The following is a 19,908-nucleotide window of genomic DNA, read 5'->3' as shown; positions in this document are numbered from 1 at the left end:
AGTTTAAAGATGATTTTTTAGCACCTCTCCATCCCACAGTCAATTAAGCTCCCCCTCTGCCTGGCACCAAGAGTGCATTTGTGGCGACCACAGTGACCAGCAAACCGTTCTCCTTCCCTACGCGTTGCTGCCAGCCTCATGTAAGGAAGCCACAAGCACTAGGCACTCTGTTCTCGCCTTTGCCTGACACCATTTGCCTTTCTCTGGATAATAGGGTGGTGAGATCATCCGGGTGCCCCCCAGGGGGTTGGCAGGGCTGCATCCCTGGGCCTGTTCCAGGCCAGCCAGCAAGAAAAAGAAGTGGATTTAAGCGGAGTTGACAACAGGTTCGAGGGTTTCCGGCAGGAGTGGGGCAGGGGAGCCATTCTTCAGCCGCCTCCCTGAGGATCACGTCACCTCTGCCAGCACCACCCGAGTGGATGGGCGTCAGGAACAGAAAGAGGTGTAACAGAACCCCCCTGGCTAAATGGAGATTTGGGAACCTTCCGTGGTTTACATTTCTTCGGGAACTCTGCCAGAGGGGGATGATGAACAGTAATGACACACACAAGAGATGAGACCCACAAATAACGAGTTGGAAACAGGAGTTCCGACTCTAAACACCAGCGTTCCGAATGTGCCTGACAGAATTCTGATCACAAACGCCACTTCGGAGGCGTTTGCGATCAGACCTTGAAACCTCAGAATTCCAGCTCCGACCATGAGTTCCAACCTGAAACATCAGCATTCCAACCTTGTCTGCTGGAGTTCTCAGTCACAAATATCAACACTGGCCGTGTACTCCTTGGGTCCAGTTACAAATCTGAGGATTCTGACCTTGGATGGCAGCCCTCTGACCTTGAACCCCAGAGTTGTGACCTCGAATGGTGAAGCTCCAAGAATGAACATCAACCACAGCCGTGATCTTGAGTGACAGACCTGCAACCCCGAACCCCAGAATTCCAATCCCAGGCGCCCTAACCTCTACCAAGAATTTCTGAAATCCCAAGCTTTCCAGCCTGAATTTGTAGAGCTAACATCACTCCATAAGGATATAAAGTCGAATTCTACACAACAAACTCTCCCACAGGCCCACAGCCCCCAGAAATAAGCCCGAAGCTTGGATGATGATGAAGAAGATGAAAATAACAGTTCGAATAACACTGGCTCACATTTATTTGCTGCACTTTGCTGAGCACGTCACATGCTATATCTCAGTGCATCCTCTGGACCACCCCAGGGAATTTATTATTCCCATTTTACAGATGAGGAACCTGAGGCTCAGAGTCGGTCTGGTTTGCTGACTCAATATTCAGTGCTTTTCCCAACCACTTCAGCAGATTTTTCCTCCTGCTCTTTTTGGAGTTTGGGTAGGGGGACCTAGGATCCTATTAGCTAATACATTTAGGACTTACCTGTGAATTTCCCTGACCTGTGTTGTCATTCACCGGGGATGGGCTGCCTTGAGTTTTGGAGCCCCACCTGTGTGGAACAGTCATTCATTCAACAGACACTTGCCACCCTGTGCTGTGCTGCAGTAAGGAGAGGGGAGAGGGGACCTGTTACTTCTGACACCCAGGCTCTATACCCTTCCTCCCCACTCCCTTCACGATGGAAGGGTCTCAGAGGCAAGAAGTGATCACCCCCTGCTATTTCTAGCCATCGAAGTTTCTATGCTGCAGGGGTCAAGAAGTGGAGCCCCAAAGGCTGAATGTGGTCCACAGACGTGTTCTGTTTGGCTCACTCAAATGTTTTTAATTTTTTTTAAATTATTTGGCAACATTGAAAAACGTGGATATCTCAGTGAAAGCTAAAATTTCTGGCTGGGCCCAGAACCCAGCCTGGATGCAGAATCCAGCCTTGAGCTGAATAGCAGCTGCGTCCTTGGATGGGCACATGTGCTCCAGTTCACCACAGTCCCCACCACTCTCTCCTGCCTCCTTAACTGAGTGTTGAAAACCACCTCTTTGGATTGGCTTATCCTCCCAGTCGTGAGGCCAGCAAGAGTCTAAACTTTTTATGCAGGGGGTGGGTACTGGTGGGTAGAAACCTGAAGGAAGGGGGAGGAGAACTAGGGGACTTGCCTTGGGTGGCATTTGCATGGACCTTTATGTAAGATGGAGAAGGCTCCATGTGCCCACATCAGTGGATGCAGGGTGTGATGGAGACTGGGAAGAAGTCTCCCCCATTGGGGGAGGGTCTAAGCCCCCTGCTCTCGAGTCACTCCTTGGCACAGCCATTGCATGAAGGGTTCAAGCAGGCAAAGGTGTCATAAGAGGCCTGATTAAGGCAAGGTTTGGGGTAGCCTCTCTTTTCTCTCTCCCTCTTGACAAAAGGAAGAGAGAAGGAAAGCCAACAATATGAACGGAGCGTCCGTGCCTGGCCAGCTCAGTGCTGGCCGCTCTGGCACAGATGAGTGCACCTGTCTTTCCAGTAGTCCTGCTTGGCAAGTTACCACGCCCATTTTCCAGGTAGGGAAACTGAGGCCCAGAGAGATGATGGGGCTGTTTGCCCCGGGTCTTGTAGCTCATATGTGGCGGTGTTAGGATTATGAACCCAGGCCTCCAGAGTTCCAAGCCAGAGCTCTTTCCACTCATCCTACCAGGGAGATGGCATATGAGAGGAAGAAAAACACTGGTGAAGAGGAGGGGAAGGGCACCTGCCCCAAGTGGGCCTAATCTGAAAATAAACCAGAGAGACATTTTTATCATTGAAAGAGTGGAAATGCCACCAAATCCAAACTGCTTGTTCAAGGTCAGGGAGGGCCTTTCTGACGAGGTGACATATGAGCCAAGATCTGAAGGATGAGAAGGGGCAGCTGGCACTGCAAGATACAGAGCCAGAGGCCCGGAAAGGTTAAGTGACTTGTTCAAGGTCACAGGGCTAACTTGTGCCTTCCCTCCCTCCCTCCAGTCTTCCAACAAACCCCCTCTGACAAAGCCAGCCCCGCCCCTGCATCAGGCCCTGGGGTGACTTTAGAGCACAGGTCAGAAAACTTTCCCTGTAAATGCTGTTGTTACCAAAAAGCAACCATAGATAATAGGTAAATGAACATGCTGATGTTCCAATAAAGCTTTATTTACAAAACTGGCAGCCTACCCTGCTTTAGAACACAGAAATGAGTACGACACAGTCCTAGATTTTGAGAATATCCTGCCTTAGCTGGGGCGGTAATACAAGTTTAGAAGAAAACAGAATACACGAGGGAGCATGCTAAATGGTGCAGGAGAGGTAGAAACAGAATATGTAGAAGATCACTTCTGTGGCTCAGGAAGGAGAGAAATCAAGTTCAGGTTCTCAGAAAGGGCCACCCGCACTCCTCTTTGACCTTGGCCTGTTATTCTCTGTCTAAACACCTTCTTTCCTTCCCAGCATACATATTACACTTTGTGATTATTCTTTCATTTAACTTTTTATTTGTTTAATGCCTAGCTCCCTCCAGCAGGCTATAAACTCCATAATGGCTACGGATTATTTTTGCCAGCTTACATTTATTCTCTCCTTTTTTGCTAACAGTATTTCAATTTTTCTTTGAAAAACCACCTCTTTCCCATTCTCAGTCCCAACTCAGAAGCAGCCATTGTCATGTGACCCAGACCTGGCTAAGTGATTGGCTTAGGGATGGACCAGTGAAAATCAGCCCTGGGATTTTGCTGGAATTATTGGGGAAGAGACTTGCTTTTTCCCCAGGATGGAAGCCTACAGTTGCTGGGTGCTCTCTTTCCAGCCATGTTTGCACAGCCTGCTGAGAAGCCAACATGGATAAGAAGAGACTTAGATGGATTGGAGACCAATTCTTGATGACATATTTAAGCCCCAGATCCAGCCCTGCCTGAAGCCCTACCTAACCCGACTTTTCAATTACATTTTTTTTTGATTAAGTCCATTTGAACTGCATTTTTCTCACCCACAACCGAAGGAATCCTAAACCAATAGATACACAAGTGCTCCTCACGCATCCTGCACAATGCCTGGCATATAGTAACATGCAGTAAATGTTTGTTACACAGACAACAGGTGGCTTAGAAGGAGGACCTCAAAACGTGCACATATACCCACATGAAGTTAGAAGGACCAGAGAAGCCTAGAAAGGAAACTAACTTTGAATCCAATAGGATTGTCCCAGGAATAGGAGGGAATGACTGAATCCAATTTCGGTCAGTATTTCAAGGAACAATAAGGGATGTGTAAACATACCCACAGCATAAGAGATAAAAGAGAATTGATCTATTCAGTGGGAATTCTAGACATGTTGAAGGCTGGTTCAACATTATCTTTTTTTTTTCTTTTTGCGGCCACACTTTGTGGCAGGCAGGATCTTAGTTCCCCATCCAGGGATCGAACCTATGCCCCCTGCATTGGGAGCGCAGAGCCTTAACCACTGGACCGCCAGGGAAGTCCCCCAACATTATCTTATCCCCACCTTTCTTTCTGTTCTCACATGCCCCTGGCAGCCTACCCTGCGATCATGCACTGCGTCTTCGGTATGAACAGTTGCGTCTACAGACTCTGAGAGGAAATGCTGGCCAAGGTAAGGGCCCCCACGGATCACACAGGCCTTGGAAAGACTCAGGCATGGGCCTTAGGTAGCAATTAGTGAAATACAATGCTCTATGTTTAGAAGCTATTTGATTCCAGGTGCATTACCTGGTGGATGTGAAAGATGATGTGGAATTGGCCAATATAACATTATTCTCTCAAAGACAGTGTCTGTCTGCCAGGCCATGGTGGGCAATTATGGTGGATACCAGCCCTGCTGCAGAGCAAAAATGGAGCAGACAGGGTGTGAAGGAACACCTCAAGTGCCTAATCCAGTTGCACCTCCTCGCTGTGAATGGAAGGCCAGAAGTCACTTCTTCCTGGCCCAGGAAGTATGGGGATGGTAGTGGGCAGGTAGAGATAAGGAAGGTGGGAGGAGATTGGAGGGGGTACACCTGGGAGACGCTTGCCTTGTATGGGAGAACCCTCTGATCGATCACCATAAGATCATGCAAGTTTGCTCATTCATTCACTCAACAATTGTTTACTAACACTAAACTGCAATAAAAATTAATAATAACAGCCATGGTTAACTCGTACTGAACACGTGCTGAGTACCAGGGATTGCTGAGTGCTTCATATAGAATTGTCACAGGAATTCCCTGGAGGTCCAGTGGTTAGTACTCTGAGTTCTCGCTGCCGAGGGCCCAAGTTCAATCCCTGGTTGGGGAACTAAGATCCCACAAGCTGCGCAGTGCGGCCAAAAAAGAAAGAAAGAGATAGAATTGTTACTCTGGTTGTTATGAGGCTCCCCAAATTATGGATCAGGAAATTGAAGCCCAGAGAAATTCATTCCCCCAAGGGCACACAGCTTGAATCAACATCGAGCTAGGATTTGAATGTAGGCAGTCGGGCTGCAGAGCCTGCTCTCTTAAGCATTCCTGTCTCTCTGTGGGCCAGGCCTGGCATCCACAGAAAAACTCATAAGCTAGTCTTCAGAGTGTTTTGTGCAGGGAAGTTATGAACATCAGGTTTCTGGAGCACAGAGGAGGGAGCAGGCAGTGCTGCCTGATGGGGGTGTGGGTGGTGGAGGGAGGGAGAAGCTGGGCCTTGAAGGGTGATGAGAGAGAGGCTGCAGGCAGACAAGAGGGAGAAGGGAGTGCAAAGCAGAGGAATCAGCTTGGGCAGAAGTGTGGAGCAGGACCCAGGGAGGATGGTGTATTTGGGGAATGCAAGAATGTGGGTGTCGTGTGAGCAGAGGGTACCATGGACAGAGAACAGGGAGAGCCGAAGGTGGAGAGGTTGGCTGCCGTCTTGAAGGTCAAGCTGAGGAGTTTGGACTTTATTCTGGGGGCAGTGAGAACCATGCAAGGGTTTTTGGAAGGGGATGATTAGCATGAGCAGATTACGCTTGAGAAAGATGGCTTAGGTTCCCTGCAGAGAAGGGACTGGAAGGGGACAGCTGGAGGCAGGGAGGCCAGTGCAGAGGCTCAGACTCTGAGGAAAGACCAAAGCAACAAAGTCATCCCTCTGATCTTACCTCCCCAGCTCCCCTGCTTTCACTCTGCTCTGGCCACACTGGCCACCTGACTGTTTCTTGACTGCCCCAAACATGTTCTTGCCCCAGGGCCTTAGCACGTGCTGTTTTCTCCACCAGAAACACTCTCCCCTGCCAAAGTCCACATGCCTCCCTCTCTCCCTTCCTGCAGGTTTCTGCTTAATTGGCACCTTCTTGGTGAGGCCTCTTCTGACCATCCTGGTTAAACACCCCGCACCGGAACACTCCCGCTCCCTTCCCTGCTAACCTTTCTCCGTGTCACCTGCTACAACCAAAATATTGCATATTTATTTCATCTTGTCATTTCATCCATGAATACTTCACTATGTATCTCTAAAATATAAATATTTCCAAACATAATCACAATAGCAATTATTACACCTAAAAAATAGCATTCATTCCGCCACAACATCAAATATCCAGTTAGCATTCATCTTCCTCTGACTGTCTCATGATTTGTTTTTCACAGTTTCTCAGCTCCAGGAAGTATCTGTATTTGTTTCTTTTTTGAATGGTCTTAATCTCTCTATTCACTGGCATCCCAGTGCCATGAGGGCTGGAGTCTTTGTTTTGTTCTCTGTGCTGTGTCCCCAACACCTAGGACAGTGCTCGGCACACAGTAGGTGCTCAATAAATCTTGTTGAATAAATGAATACAACCAATCCTAATAATAACAGCTGCTATTGAGCTTGTGGGTGTTATCTGTTTATTGTTATTTACTATATTACATCATCTAATCCTCACAACCTCTTTATAAGGTAAGGGCTGTGATTGGGCCCATTTTCCAGATGGGGAAACTGAGCCACTTGGCTCAAGGACTCACAGCTAGAAAGTGGCCAGGGCCTAAGACCCATCACATGGACCGGGCATCTGTGGCTGCTGGTGGAGGCTGAGGTTTTGTGGTTGCCCAGGAACCGCCCCACATCCCACATGTATCCCCAATCCAGCCACCTTTCACTGACTTACTTCCCTCTTCCAAGCTGCCATCTTTTCTCTCTCTCTTCTTTTTTTTTTTTTTTTTTTTGGCCGCACCGTGTGGCTTGGGGGATCTTAGTTCCCCAACCAGGGATCAAACCCAGGACCTGGCAGTGAGAGTGCTGAGTCCTAACCACTGGACCACCAGGGAGTCCCCCGCCATCTTCTGTTGACTGCAGTGCTGCAACATCCTCCTGGCAGCTGCTCATCTTTTATTTCTCTAATGCCCACTCCTCATGCAACACCTAGGGGGTGGAGGCCAGGGATGCTGCTAAACATCTTATAATGCACAGGACAGCCCCCTACAACAGAGAATTATCCCTCTTCAAATGTCAACAGCGCTGAGGTTGAAAAGCCAGAGATGTCCTGCACCCAGAGCATGGCAGAAGCAGATGAGAGTCAGACTTCTGGAAATGTGTTAGTGATAATAATGAGAGTCCCAAAGTTTGTAAACAAAGCTCAAAGCCCTAAATGCAAGGCCTGAAAGTATAAAACTCTTAGAAGAAATCATGGGGAAAACACTTCATGACATTGGACTTGGCAATGACTTCTTGGATCTGACACCGAAAGCACAGGCAGCAAAAGAAAACATAGACCAGTTGGACTTCATCAAAATTTAAAACTTCTGTGCCTCAAAGGACACAGTCAACAGAGTACAAAGGCAACCTACCGAATGGGAAACATATCTGTAGATCATATATCTGATAAGGGGTTGATATCCAGAATATATAAAGAAACTGCTACAACTCAAGAATAAAAAACAAACAACCCGATTAGAAGATGGGCAACTTACTTAAATAGATATTTCTCCAAAGAAGATATGCACATGGCCAACAATCATACGAAAAGGTACTCAACATCACTAATCATTAGGGAAATGCAAGTCAAAATCACAATGAGCTACCACCTCATATCCGTTAAGATGGCTACGATAAACAAAACAAAACCAAAAACACGTAGGAAATAACAAGTGTTGGTGAGGGTGTGGAGAAACTAGAACCCTTGTGCACTGTTGGTAGGAATGTGAAATGGTGTAGCTGCCATGAAAGACAGTATGGAGATTCCTCAAAAAATTAAAAATAGAATTACCACGTAATCCAGCAATTCCACTGCCGGATATACACCCAAAAGAACTGAAAGCAGGGTCTCGAAGAGATATTTGTACAGCCACGTTCCTAGCAGTATTATTCACAAAATAGCCGAAAGGTGGAAGCAACCCAAGTGTCCATTGATAGGTGAACGGATAAATAAAATGTGGTATATACACAAAATGTATTATTATTCAGCCTTAAAAAGGAAGGAAATTCTGACACATGCAACAACATGGGGGACCCTTGAGGATATTACACTAAGTGAAATAAGTCAATCATGAAAAGACAAATACTGGGCTGAGAGTAGTCAGAGTCATAAAGACAGAGAGTAGAAGAGTGCATGCCAGGGGCTGAGGGGTGGGAATGGAGTTATTGCTTCACAGGTACAGAGTTTCAATTTTGCAAAATAAAAAGTTCTGGAGGTTGGTTGCACAACAATGTGAATGTACTTAACACTACTGAACTATCCACTTAAAAATGGTTACGATGGTAAATTTCATGTTATGTATACTTTACCACAAATAAAAAAGAAATCACCCAGAGATTGTTTCAATTGTGGGGTCCAGGTATGGGTGTTTGTCGAAGCTCAGGTGACCCAAATGTTCAGACAGTGGTGAGCACCCTGCTCTGTGAAGTGTGCCCTATTTATTATTCCCATTCCCAGCACGGGGGAGGTGACTTGTGGGCTTATACCGCCAGGAAGCAGTGGGGGTGGAATTGGAACCCAGGCCATACCCGTACCCGCAGGAATATGTCTCACGTGGTAACATTACGTCTTATTTGCTATTTATGTCATCAGGGAAATTTTAAAGGAGAATTGGTGCTCTGGATACGAACATGTGAATTCCGGCTCCCGCCCCACCCGCCTCCAATTTGGGGGCAGGGGTGTGCCTCTGTCCCTGCCCCCATCCGGTCAAGCCCACCTCTACCAGAGACACCAAAATCAAGAATATCCCACGTCAGGGAGAAGGTAAGGCCTTATCTTAATATTTAAATTATCTATTAAAATAATGCTTAATGCTAACCCTGTGTCTCCAATAGTCCCATCCCGTAGTCTTTGGGGCCAGGAACACTCCCAAGTTAGGAGGGAGACGCTGAAGGCCTCTCACCTCCGCTGCACTTCAGTTCCCCAAGGGGAAGAGGCATCCTGGAGCTCTTTTCTCACTTCCTGAAGGTCATTCACTTGGCACAGAGGCCAGATCGTGGGCTCGCAGTCCTCCCGTTCGCTGTGTGACCCTGAGCCAGCCACTTCACCTCTCGGGGCCTCAGTTTCCACAGCTGTAAGCTGAGGATAATTATCCCTCCCTCGTGAGGTGACTGTGGGAATCAGATACCACAGTGCATTTAAATGCTCCTTGCGCCGCGTCAGGCACAGTGGTAGCTGCGGCTGCTCTTGTTTTCATTTTCTCCAGGAGCTGGAAATGAGGCTGACGGAGCCCAACCAGCCCTGGAATTTTTTCTTGCAAGATGATCCCCGATAGGAGTTTGAGGTTTCCCACAGGTCTTTTGTTGCATCCCTAGAAGCAGATCCTAAGATAAAGATCTGAGTAGAGTGGCTTATGTAGGAAGTGATCCTAGAAAACACTGGTAGGGGAGAGGAGACAAGAGACAGGGAAGGGAAAGAGGCCACACAGAGTGTACTAGCAAGCAAGGAACCACTGTGGGCACCTGGGGCTGAATTCTGCCGAGGAACTCTGGGGCCAGTGTGGACCATGAACCTCTGAGTTATATCCCCATCCAGGGGGAGGGAGCTGAAGTATTATACACCTTCCCCATCAGTCATCAGTTGAGGGCTGCTCCCTCCAGGTAGGGCCTTAACTCCCTCTCTTTACTGGACTCCACAGGCCAGAGGAAGCTTCTAGGCAAAGAACTGCAGGGGCTGGCAGCTGGGAGTTGGGCTAGTGGCACTGAAAAGGTAAGAGCTAAAAGGATATGGGTGGGACACTGACCATATCTTCCCCATCAGGACTGGGTCCCCGTTCTGCTCCAATTGCCTATGTGACGTTAAGCAAAGTTATGTAACCTCACCTTATAATGAGCATGTATCTTTGTATAAGAATAATGAATTTTTGAAAAGGATTTTATTTATCTGGCAGGAGAGTCCGGAGGGTTAAATGAAATGACAATTAAAAACGAAACAAAAAAAACCCCCGCTAACAGTTACTGAGGGCTTTCTACGTGTCAAACCCTATTTGAAATGCTTTGCATGCATTAATTCATTTAATTCTGGTGGCGATTCAATGAGGCAGCCCCTGCTATTGCCCCCATTTTATGATTGAAGGAACCGGGGCACAAGGAGGTGCAGTAGTTTGTCACATGTCTCATGGTGAGTAACAGGGGAGTCAAATTTTGAACTTAGTCCCATCCATGACAGGTTGAACTTGGGCAACCCTAAAATCAGGGCTCCCATCCAGGACACTATCAAGTATAGGAAGTACACATAGTGCTGGGTATGGAGTTGGTGCTTAATGTGTGCTTGTTCTCTTTCAGTTAATTACGCTTTGGCCAAACTGCTCATTTGGCCAGCACTTGTCCTTCCTAAACATTTTCACAATCTCTAGCTTTTTGTTGCCTTTCAAAAACCCTTGGGAGACCAGCTGCCTAGGTATGATACTGGTCAAGCATCCTGGAGGAATGGAAATACCCCTGAACCTCAGTGAGGGTAATGGGGCGTGGGGGGCGAGGGAGGGGCAGAAAGGCCTGAAAATGGCCCCTGATCTTTCCCCAACTTGTTGTGTGACCCAGGCAAGTCCTTGAAGTATCCTCCGTGTTTCCCCTTATCAAATCAGGATATTGGATTTATGAAGTGTGGCTTCCGTGCTTTCCATGCACGATCATACTTAATCCTCCAGGCAACCCTGGGAGGTAGCTTTTATTATCATCCTCATTTACAGATTAGGAAATGGAAGCATCCTCATTTACAGATTAGGAAATGGAAGCTACGAGAAATGAAATGATTTGTCCAAAGTCCAGAGCTAGGAAATGTCAGGGCTGGGAAGCAAACCCAGGTCTGTGTGACCCCACAGCCGGGATTCTGAATCTCTGGCATATTAGGTTGGCCAAAAAGCTCGTTCGGGGTTTCCATAACAAAAACCTGAGTGAACTTTTGGCCAACCCAATACAAACACCCAGGATGACTGACCCGGGCCAGCGGGAGCCTCAGCCAGACGATTCATAGCACTGGAGGGGCCCCATGGATTCTGAGTTCGTTTCCCTCACTTTTCTTGATGATAAAACATGAATCCGTCCTGGCTCAAATCAAGGAAGTAGAAGCATCATCACAGTAAAGGCATGAAATCCCAGGGGGGCAGGAGGGGATCCTACAATCAACAACACGGTAACAGGGGATGTTGCCAACCAGGGGAGTAGCTAGAAGAGAGGAATTCGGTGATAATACCAACCATCACTGTGGTCACATATAGAACATTTATTACCTGCCGGGCACTGGGTTAAGCTCTTTACGCAGATTATCTCCTAACGGCCCTAAGAGGCGGGATCCATTATAATTCCCATTTTTTAGAGGAGGAAACTAACACTCAGAGGAGGAAAGGAACTTACCCAAGGTCATATTCCTGGCAAGCAATGTAGAAAGGAACCACATCTGTTGGACTCCAGAGCTGAATCTTTTTTTTGGGGGGGGGGGGGGAAGGCTTTTAAAATATATATATATATTTATTTATTTATTTATTTTGCCTGCACCGGGCATTAGTTGTGGCATGTGAACTCTTAGTTGAGGCATGCATGCAAGATCTAGTTCCCCGACCGGGGACTGAAACCAGGCCCCCTGCATTGGCAGCACAGAGTCTTATCCACTTGGACCATCAGGGAAGTCCCCAGAGCTGATTTAAAAATCTGATTTAAAATTCTGTGGTGGGCAAAGTACTGACCAAAGTCTCTAAATAAAGAATACTCTCACACTGGAATATAATAATAATAATTCATATGTATAAAGTACTTTCCATTTGCAAATTACATCCACCATCTGAAATCTCACTGAATCATCAAAATAGTCCCAAGAGGTGGGCATTTATACCATCACCATTTGGCAGATGAGCTCACTGAAGCTCAGAGAGCTTGAATGAGCTGTCCAAGATTCCAGATTGAAGAAGCACACATTTGGGAACCAGACCAACCTGGGTTCAAACCCTTGCTCTGCCATTTTCATTCCTTCAACAAATATTGACTGAGCACTTAGCTGTGTGAGCTCTGGCAAGTGACTGCCCCTCTCAGAACTTCCATTTCCTCTTTATAAAAGAATATTAATACCACTCATCAAATCCATTCCCTCCCTCATCTGAAAATGCCAGACACGCTTTTCCAGGCTTCCCTGCAGATAGAGCATGAGCATGTGACCTGATGCCGGCCAATGGGATTTAAAAAGAAGTCTGCCAGGGGGCTGCTGGGAAAGGCTTGCCTTGCAGAAAAAAGAAAGTGGCACGTAAGAGGGCACGCTCTCCTTCACTGGTCAGATATCATGTGTCTGCACTTGAAGGCTGGAACTAGGTAGCCATTTTGTGAGATGAAGCATCCAGCCTGAGGACCAAGCCACCTGCAGGAGTTGGAGGAGCAGAAGGACAGAAAGAATCTAGAGTCCTAATGGCATCATGGAACCATTAACACAAAACCAGCTACGTGGAACTTTCCGTTAAGTGAGAAGATGCATCTTCCTCCTTACAGAAGCCACTTCCAGGTTTCTAGCTGTGACTTGTAGCCCAAACTGGCAGATTACCTTGATTGAATTGCTGAAGGGATTTCAATGAGATAGTGCATATAAAGTATCACTAATCAGTGCCTGGCACAATAAACAGCAGCTACTCTGGAAATTATCTCAGGCTTTAACCCTGAGACTTTTCCAGGGACCACAGACACTCCTGGCCTGGCAAATGAGTTCCCTGTTTCTCCTACTGAGAAAAGCCTGTAGTTTTCCCAGAAAGCAGAAACTCAGTGGTGGCCCAGCACTGCAATCATGTCACTCTGATGAAGCTGACCCCAGCTTCCAAACAAGAATCAACCACACTGCCTGTTGCCTAATGGATTTTGATTTTCACTCCCCTGACGGGGAAGACGAGGGCCTGTACTTTGGTTTGTCTCTGTGTTACCAGAACATCCATCAATTATTAACAGTGGCAGCTTGGTCTTCCAATACTGCCATCAGAAGGAAAGGGCTTGCTGCACACTCAGCCCACCCAGCCATAGAGAAAGGACTCTGCTCCCTATTATTTATAACAATAAGCCCTATGTACTGTGGGTTAGGCACTGTGCTAAATTTTGACAAACGTGATTTCATGATGACCCTGCAAGGTGGGCCTTTTATCTATACTTTAGCAGGCTAGCTGGTGGGAGGCTAGAGCTTGGAGAGGTGAAGAACTTGCCTAAGGCCAGAAACTGGGGAGGGGGTGAACATGGGCTTGGAACCCAGGTCTGTCCTTGCTCTTAAATATATGAGGTATGGTCATTTCTGTATCTCACAATCACCCAGCAATGATCCTCCACTTGACTTCTTATTCTGTGACCTCTGAGAAATTTCTACAGGCCTTGCTGTTCTGACAAGCAAAGCATCCAAGTTGGGGGGCTGGATGGGGGTGGGGAGGGCAAAGGACAGATGATTGAAGGAGGCCAGAGGCACAGAGAACTGGGCTGCAGGTGGGCTGGGAGGAAGGAATGACAGATTCCCAGACCCTGAGACACAGTGACTGACTGACTGCCTGCTCCATTCGTTCATTCCATGTGTAGTTATCTGGAGATCCTCTGTGTCAGGCACCACGCTGGGTGCTGGAAACAGGGCAGTGGATACCACTCTTGACGTGCATACTCTTGTGGGGGAGAAACGGAGAAACACAAGGAAGCAAGTATAATTTCAGATGGTGCTTAAACCCTATGCAGGAAAGACACTGCAAGATGTGACAGAGTGTAAGCAGAGGGAGGCTGTTTTAAACAGGGGTCAGGAAAGGTCTCTCAGAGGAGGGGACACCTGAACAGGGACCAGCTCCTATGAGGAATGAGAAGGAGTGGCCAGCCATGGGACAATATAGGGAAGAGAATTCTAGGCAGCAGGAACAGCAAGTGCAAAGGTCCTGAGTTAGGATAAAGCCTGATCTGTTTAGGGAACAGCAAGGAGGCCAGTGGGGCTGAAACTGAGTGAACAGAGGAGAGAAGAGATGAGCTCAGAGAGGTCATGAAGCTGGATTCATGGTGAAGCGTTTGGACTTTATTCTGAGTGCGATGGTAAACCTCTCTGGAGCATTTCGAGCAGATGAATAATGTGATCCAATATACATTTAGAAAAGCTCGTTCTGGCTGCCGAATGGGGAATGGATTGCAGGGGGCAAAGGTGGAAGCGGGGAGACTGCGGAGGAGACTATGGTACTTAATCACTATGGAAAGAACAGTGCCTTCAAAATCACACTTGAGTTTGAATTTCTGGCTACTCCTGTTTGCCTGTCACACGACCTTAGGTGAGTTACTTAACCTCTCTGATCTTCCCTCTTTGTGAAAGGTGGGATAATACTAGAGAATTGGTATACGGCTAAGTGTGTTGTTATACTTCAGACACAGTAGATGTGTGAACAATGGCAGGGTTTCTATACTGAGGGCCAACGAGCCTGCCTGCCTCACCATTTCAGCCTTGGCTGCAGAATATCCTAGGCCGTCGTCCATCTGCTCGGACTAGCCGGCAGCCCCAGCCTAGGATCACAGAGAGGTCATGAACCTCGTCCCTGTGAGCGGATTAACCCGAGGGAGAGAGGAAGCTGTTGATTCCCAAACAGCGCCTTTTGCAAGCCTGAGCTACTTGCCTAGCTGTCAGGCACAAACCCAAACACAGCCTCTTGCCTGCTTCTTCTGGGGAAGTGACCCTCCCCTCCTCTGCCCCTCACTCTCTTGTCTTGGGGACAGGGCAGGAAGGAGGGAGAGTCGTATCTGGGTCTAAACCAGGTGTGGAGGGGAAGACCCGTGTCAGGCCTGGAAATAGCAAAATAAGTCTGTTGATCCTAAGCCGGTTAAGGGTGAATGACTATGTCTTAAGAGAGAGGCTTTTTGGACATGAAACCTGGGGCAGGATTACGGCCAGGGGCAGCCCACAGAAGAGGAAACAGGCCTAGGAATCTCTCTGTCCTCTTTAGAGTCGACGCGGAAGAGAGAAAACCTTTGGGCCTCTCTCCACCCTCCAACCAGCCACTCAGTCCTACATTCACTCGCAAAGGCCTCTCCTTGGGCAGACAGATCTGGAGAAAGGACCCCCCAAAACCCGCTCCAGACCCAGCCCTGTAGGTGGGCCTTTAGTGGGGGGCAGTTGAGCCAGGGAGCACCCACAATGAGAGGCCAGGCTGGACAGGAGGCAGCCCTAGCTAATACATCATGGCTGGTACGTAGACTTCCTCTTCTCTTTTTCCTTTCTCCATGAATACATTTACCTGCCCCCCCTTCTTTGGCCCTGCACTCAGAGAATGAGTTATGTTCAACACGTCTTTCCCAACTTGGTTTTCCTGGATTTTGACATCAACACCTCTCTGTTCTGGGCTCCCCCTGGGTCCCGCATGGCCTCTTTTATAGCACTGCACACACTGTGTTGTCATTGACTCCCAAATCCCAGCACACTGGCCTCGTGAAGACAGGCCCCCACCTCTCCCCACTCGGCAACCCCGAGTCCCAACCTGACACAGAGAAGTTGCTCATCAACAGATGACCTCCTGGCCTGACCTGGCCCCCACCCCCATCCTTTCTTAGTCCCTTACAGCCTCTGCTTTTTTTTTACCTGAGAGCACGCAGGACTCCCTGGCCTACCCAGTGTGATTGAACCCATTCCTGCCTCTTTCTCCTGCTTTATTTTTCACATTGCCTCATTTTTTTCCCTCCTATTTCGAAATTTACATCCTCTTCCGACAGCCAAAGCATCTTTAGAAGCTGCATCAAACCATTCTTGGAATCAACTCACCAAATTAAGAAAGACCAAACCAGGGGTGACCCCTCGCCCACAAGCAACCACAGCCAGCTGCATGCGTCATGCACGCGCACACCCACCCCCCAGAGTCCCTTTGCCTCGTTTCTCTCACTTATGCTAAAACCGCCTGACAGTATCTCAATGTCCTCCACGTATGTCTGTAAGCTGCCTTCATTCCCTTCTTGGGGCAAAATGAGGTTATAAATATAGGGATAAGTATTAAAATTGCAGGGTGACCCCCCTCCAGCCTGGGTCTGGGCCTCCACAAGGAAGCATTATGTAGAATAGACCAAACTCAACTCTACTCCATCCCAAAGCTTTGTCTCTCCGTGCCCTTTTTATTTGCAGTGTCCATTCTCTTGCTGTGGGTTTTCATAAGTCTCTGTAAATCCTTTTCTCCAACAAAGTTGGGGTATAAATTATTGAATGATAAAAGGATGAGGTGGCCAGTGCCACCTAGGAACAGTCTGAAGGGGTTGTTCGTCCTCACCTCTGAGATCTCAGCCATAGCCCTTCCTCTTTTCTGGTCTTCACATTTGGGAACTAAGCCAGAGTCCCCCAGCCGTGGTCCTCGATCTGGGGACACAGGCAGAATGCCCCAGCCCAGCAGCCCCTAGATTTCACACTCACCTTGGCGGCCACAGAGGAATTGGGCTTCTCCAGTAAGTCCCAGAGCTTTTTCCTCTTCTCGGCGCAGCACGTGTTATCGAACTCCTCGCCCTCCCGCTCCCGTAGGGTTTCTGCCTCGCGCTTGAGCTCCTCATTCATCTGCTCCTTCTTCTGGTGGTAGCGGGCCTGGCAGCAGGACTCCAGGTAGATTTCGTCGATGCCCCAGTAGTCGAGCTCTTGGCTGAAGCTGAGCGCGCACATCTCCTCCATCATGTGCAGCCGTCCGGTGCGGTAGAAGTTGAGGATGGAGGTGAAGGCGCCCGGGTGGCGGTCGAAGAAGTACTCATTGTCGTCGAGGCTGTAGTCATCGCACACCTCCAGCAGCGAGTCGTGCGTGTTGCAGTCACGCAGCTTGCCCAGCCGCGTGCGGGGCAGGCGGTCCAGGGTGCGCCAGAGCACCTCGTGCGCCAGCCCACCAACGTTGAGGCGGACGCGCCTCGAGCACGCCTTGCTGCGCACGATCTCCATGGGCTCGGGTGGCAGCGAGCTGGTGGAGCGTGAGCCATGCTTCGTCATGCCCGCCGGCATCGCTGGTCCGGCCGCCCCCGCCCCCCCTGCCCCCCCAGGCCGCTGTCACTGGAGGGCAAGGCCAGCCGCCGCGGGGGAGGGGGGCAGGGAGCGCTGTGAGCTGCTGGGGGTGCAGGGGGCCGCGCGGGCGCGCGTCACGGCCGTCTTCTCACCTCCATCCCGACGGCTGCGAGGCAGAAAGCAGACGCAGGTCAGCAAACAGGGAGCCGTGCGCGGCCCCTCCCCACCTCTCCACCCGGGCCCCAGCCGGCCTTGACCTTCCCGGCGCTTAAGCCGCTCAGGCCCGCAGAAAGGCTGGGCGCTGTCCTTCGCGCCGGTGCTGAAGCCCGCCCCACCCCGTGGCTGGAGGGAGGGGCCGCCCTTCGGGGCGGGGAGAGGGTCCCCAAGAGGCGCCCCGGGGGCCCAGGAGGCCCTACCCCGGGCTTCTGCTGCCGGGACCCGACCCGGCCGCCTGGGGCGCTGTCCGCCCCTTCGAGTGCTGAAACTCGCTTCTCCCTAGGTCTCCCCGTCCAGTCCCCGACCTGGCCCCGCAATGGGGAGAAGAGGGGAGCTGCATGAGAAAACTTTTTTTTTTTAACTGCTCATCTTTTCCTTCCCCCGCTCCGAGATAATTAGGATTTGAGGGCTTGGGGGTGGCAGCGGGATTGCTTTTTCTAAACCTTTAAAGATCGGGAGGAATTCCGGAGGGTTTCAGGTGCCCACCTGTCGGTCACAACAGACGGGGTGGTCATGAAGCCCCGCTGTCCTGAAGCAACCCCTCTCCCCAAGCCACGGGAGCATCTCGTGAGGTCTCTCCGGCAACGAGGTGAACCCTGAAGACGCAAAGCCAAGCTCTGCGCGGGGTCCCGCCCCCCCTCTGCGCCCCCTGCCCCACGGCAGGAAGGGGGAGCAGCGTCCTGGGGATGCACCTGGTTCGTCCTCCCCTCGCTCCTTCCCCGCCTCCCCCTCCTCTTCCTCCTCCTCCGCCGCCTCCTCCTCGCTCCTCTCCTGCGGTGGCTTTTTATAACTCCGGGTTCTGCGCCTTTCCCGGGGCTTGGAAGGGAAGGGGTGGGGGAGGTGGGAGGCGGGGAAGTGAGCTGAATTTTCTGGCCTTTTCAAAACGAGCCCTCCTCCCTCCGCGCACTGGGGATTTCAGGGATTCCTCTGAGCCCCCAGGCATGTGAAGCTCACGCCCTAACCCCTCACCCCAGAATGCGGATCGCGCACCTCCCCGGGCCCAGGCCCTTCACCCACCCCACCCCCCAGCCTGAAACCGCGGAGCCTGCGTGGACCAACAGGCCGAACCGCGGCAGGCGAGCCCCCCTCCTGTGTCCCCCTGCGCCCCCGCCGCGCGCCCCAACACTCACCCCCAGGGTGGCCGCCTCCCGGGGCCAGGGACCGCGCATCGCCGCGGTCGCCCGGGCGCCCCCGCCCGCGGGCAGCGGCGGACCCGGGGCCGGGCTGGGCCCGGCCTACGCCGGACGGGCAGGCGACGCGTCGGAGCAGCAGGCGCTGCGGGGCCGGAGCGCGCTCTCTGAGGCTGGGGGCGCGGGTGGCAAGACCGGGATCGGGCGGCGGCGCCTCCTCCTCCTTCTCCTGCTCCCGCGGCAGCGGTGGCGGCTGCTTGGGCGAGATCAACAAGTCGGGGCTGAGCTTCGGCTCCGCGCTCGCTGCGATTCTGTCCCGCACTTCTGAGCGCCCGGAGTCGGGCACCGAGGCGGGACGGCGCCACCTGCGGGTCGGAAGCGTGCGCGCCGCTTAACTCCTGCCTGCCCGGGCCAGCCAGTTGGTGAGGCTCGGGGCGGGCTGGGGTCTTGGGCGGTTTGGCCCTTCCCACCTGGACTACCTCCACTGCCTGCCTCTCAACCCCGGCTTCCTTCATCCGGTCAACAACGTGGCTTGAGCGCCTACTGTGTGCAAGGCACAAAGATAAGCATCCGAGATACAGCTGTGAACCAAACGCAAACGTCCAGCCCTTGTGGAGCTGGTTGGAAACAGACCAAAACCAAGAAAGTCAAAGAATATGTCAGACGGTGATAAGCGCAGTGGGGATAATGAAGCAGAGGAGAGGGATAGAGGCAGGGGTAGGGGGAGAAGATTGCAATTTTAAATAGCCCTTGCTTTCATGAGCTTCCATTCTAGATTCTAAAATCTAATTCTAGAATGGAATTCTAGATTCTAGTAGGGGAAGGTGAACAATGGATACATCAACAAATAAATATCCAGTGTGGCAGTTGGTGATAACTGCTAAGAAGAAAAATAAAGCAAGGTGACAGGAAGAGAGAGTGAAGGGTGAGCTAGCTTATAAAGCCTGGTGATTCAATCATTCATTCATGACACTTTGGACAGCTGGTTATTGAGAGCTTCCTGTGTGCCAGACCCTGTGCCAGGGTCAACAAAGAATACGTCCTCCCCTGGAGCTCCCTGTCCAGTGGGGGAGACAGAATCGATCAAATAAACTCCAGAAATGAATAAAAAACGGAAGGATTTACCTAGAGAAGTGAGCAAGCCTCCCTAAGGATGCTATAGTTGGGCCCCATGTTTACTCATTTATGCTTTCACATACATATTTACTGCATGGTAAGTAAATAGGTGCTGTGGACACAGCAGTGAGCCCCTGTTCTGGGGGAGAAAAACTGAGCAAGTCACGGTGCCCTAAGGTAAGATCCTTCCCCATCTGGCCCTTTCCTTCATTTCTAAAATTAAGGAAT

General features: G+C 50.3%; 1 protein-coding gene across 1 annotated transcript in view; it reads right to left on the bottom strand.

Moving 5' to 3' along the window:
* The window catches only part of KCNB1 (potassium voltage-gated channel subfamily B member 1), a 105,426-nt gene extending 86,499 nt beyond the window's left edge, over positions 1-18,927 (bottom strand). Inside the window, exons 1-2 of the mRNA XM_004282887.4 lie at positions 18,565-18,927; positions 16,652-17,384 (exon numbers count right to left, since the gene is read on the bottom strand). Of these exons, the coding sequence (XP_004282935.1) occupies positions 16,652-17,218 (567 nt within the window). The 5' untranslated portion in view covers positions 17,219-17,384; positions 18,565-18,927. The remainder of the gene's footprint in view (positions 1-16,651; positions 17,385-18,564) is intronic.
* Between the last annotated feature and the right edge of the window lie 981 nt (positions 18,928-19,908).

The sequence above is a fragment of the Orcinus orca genome, chromosome 16, assembly GCF_937001465.1.
Source record: "Orcinus orca chromosome 16, mOrcOrc1.1, whole genome shotgun sequence".
In the NCBI taxonomy this organism is placed as follows: domain Eukaryota; kingdom Metazoa; phylum Chordata; class Mammalia; order Artiodactyla; family Delphinidae; genus Orcinus; species Orcinus orca.
This window is presented reverse-complemented; position numbering and strand designations above follow the sequence as displayed.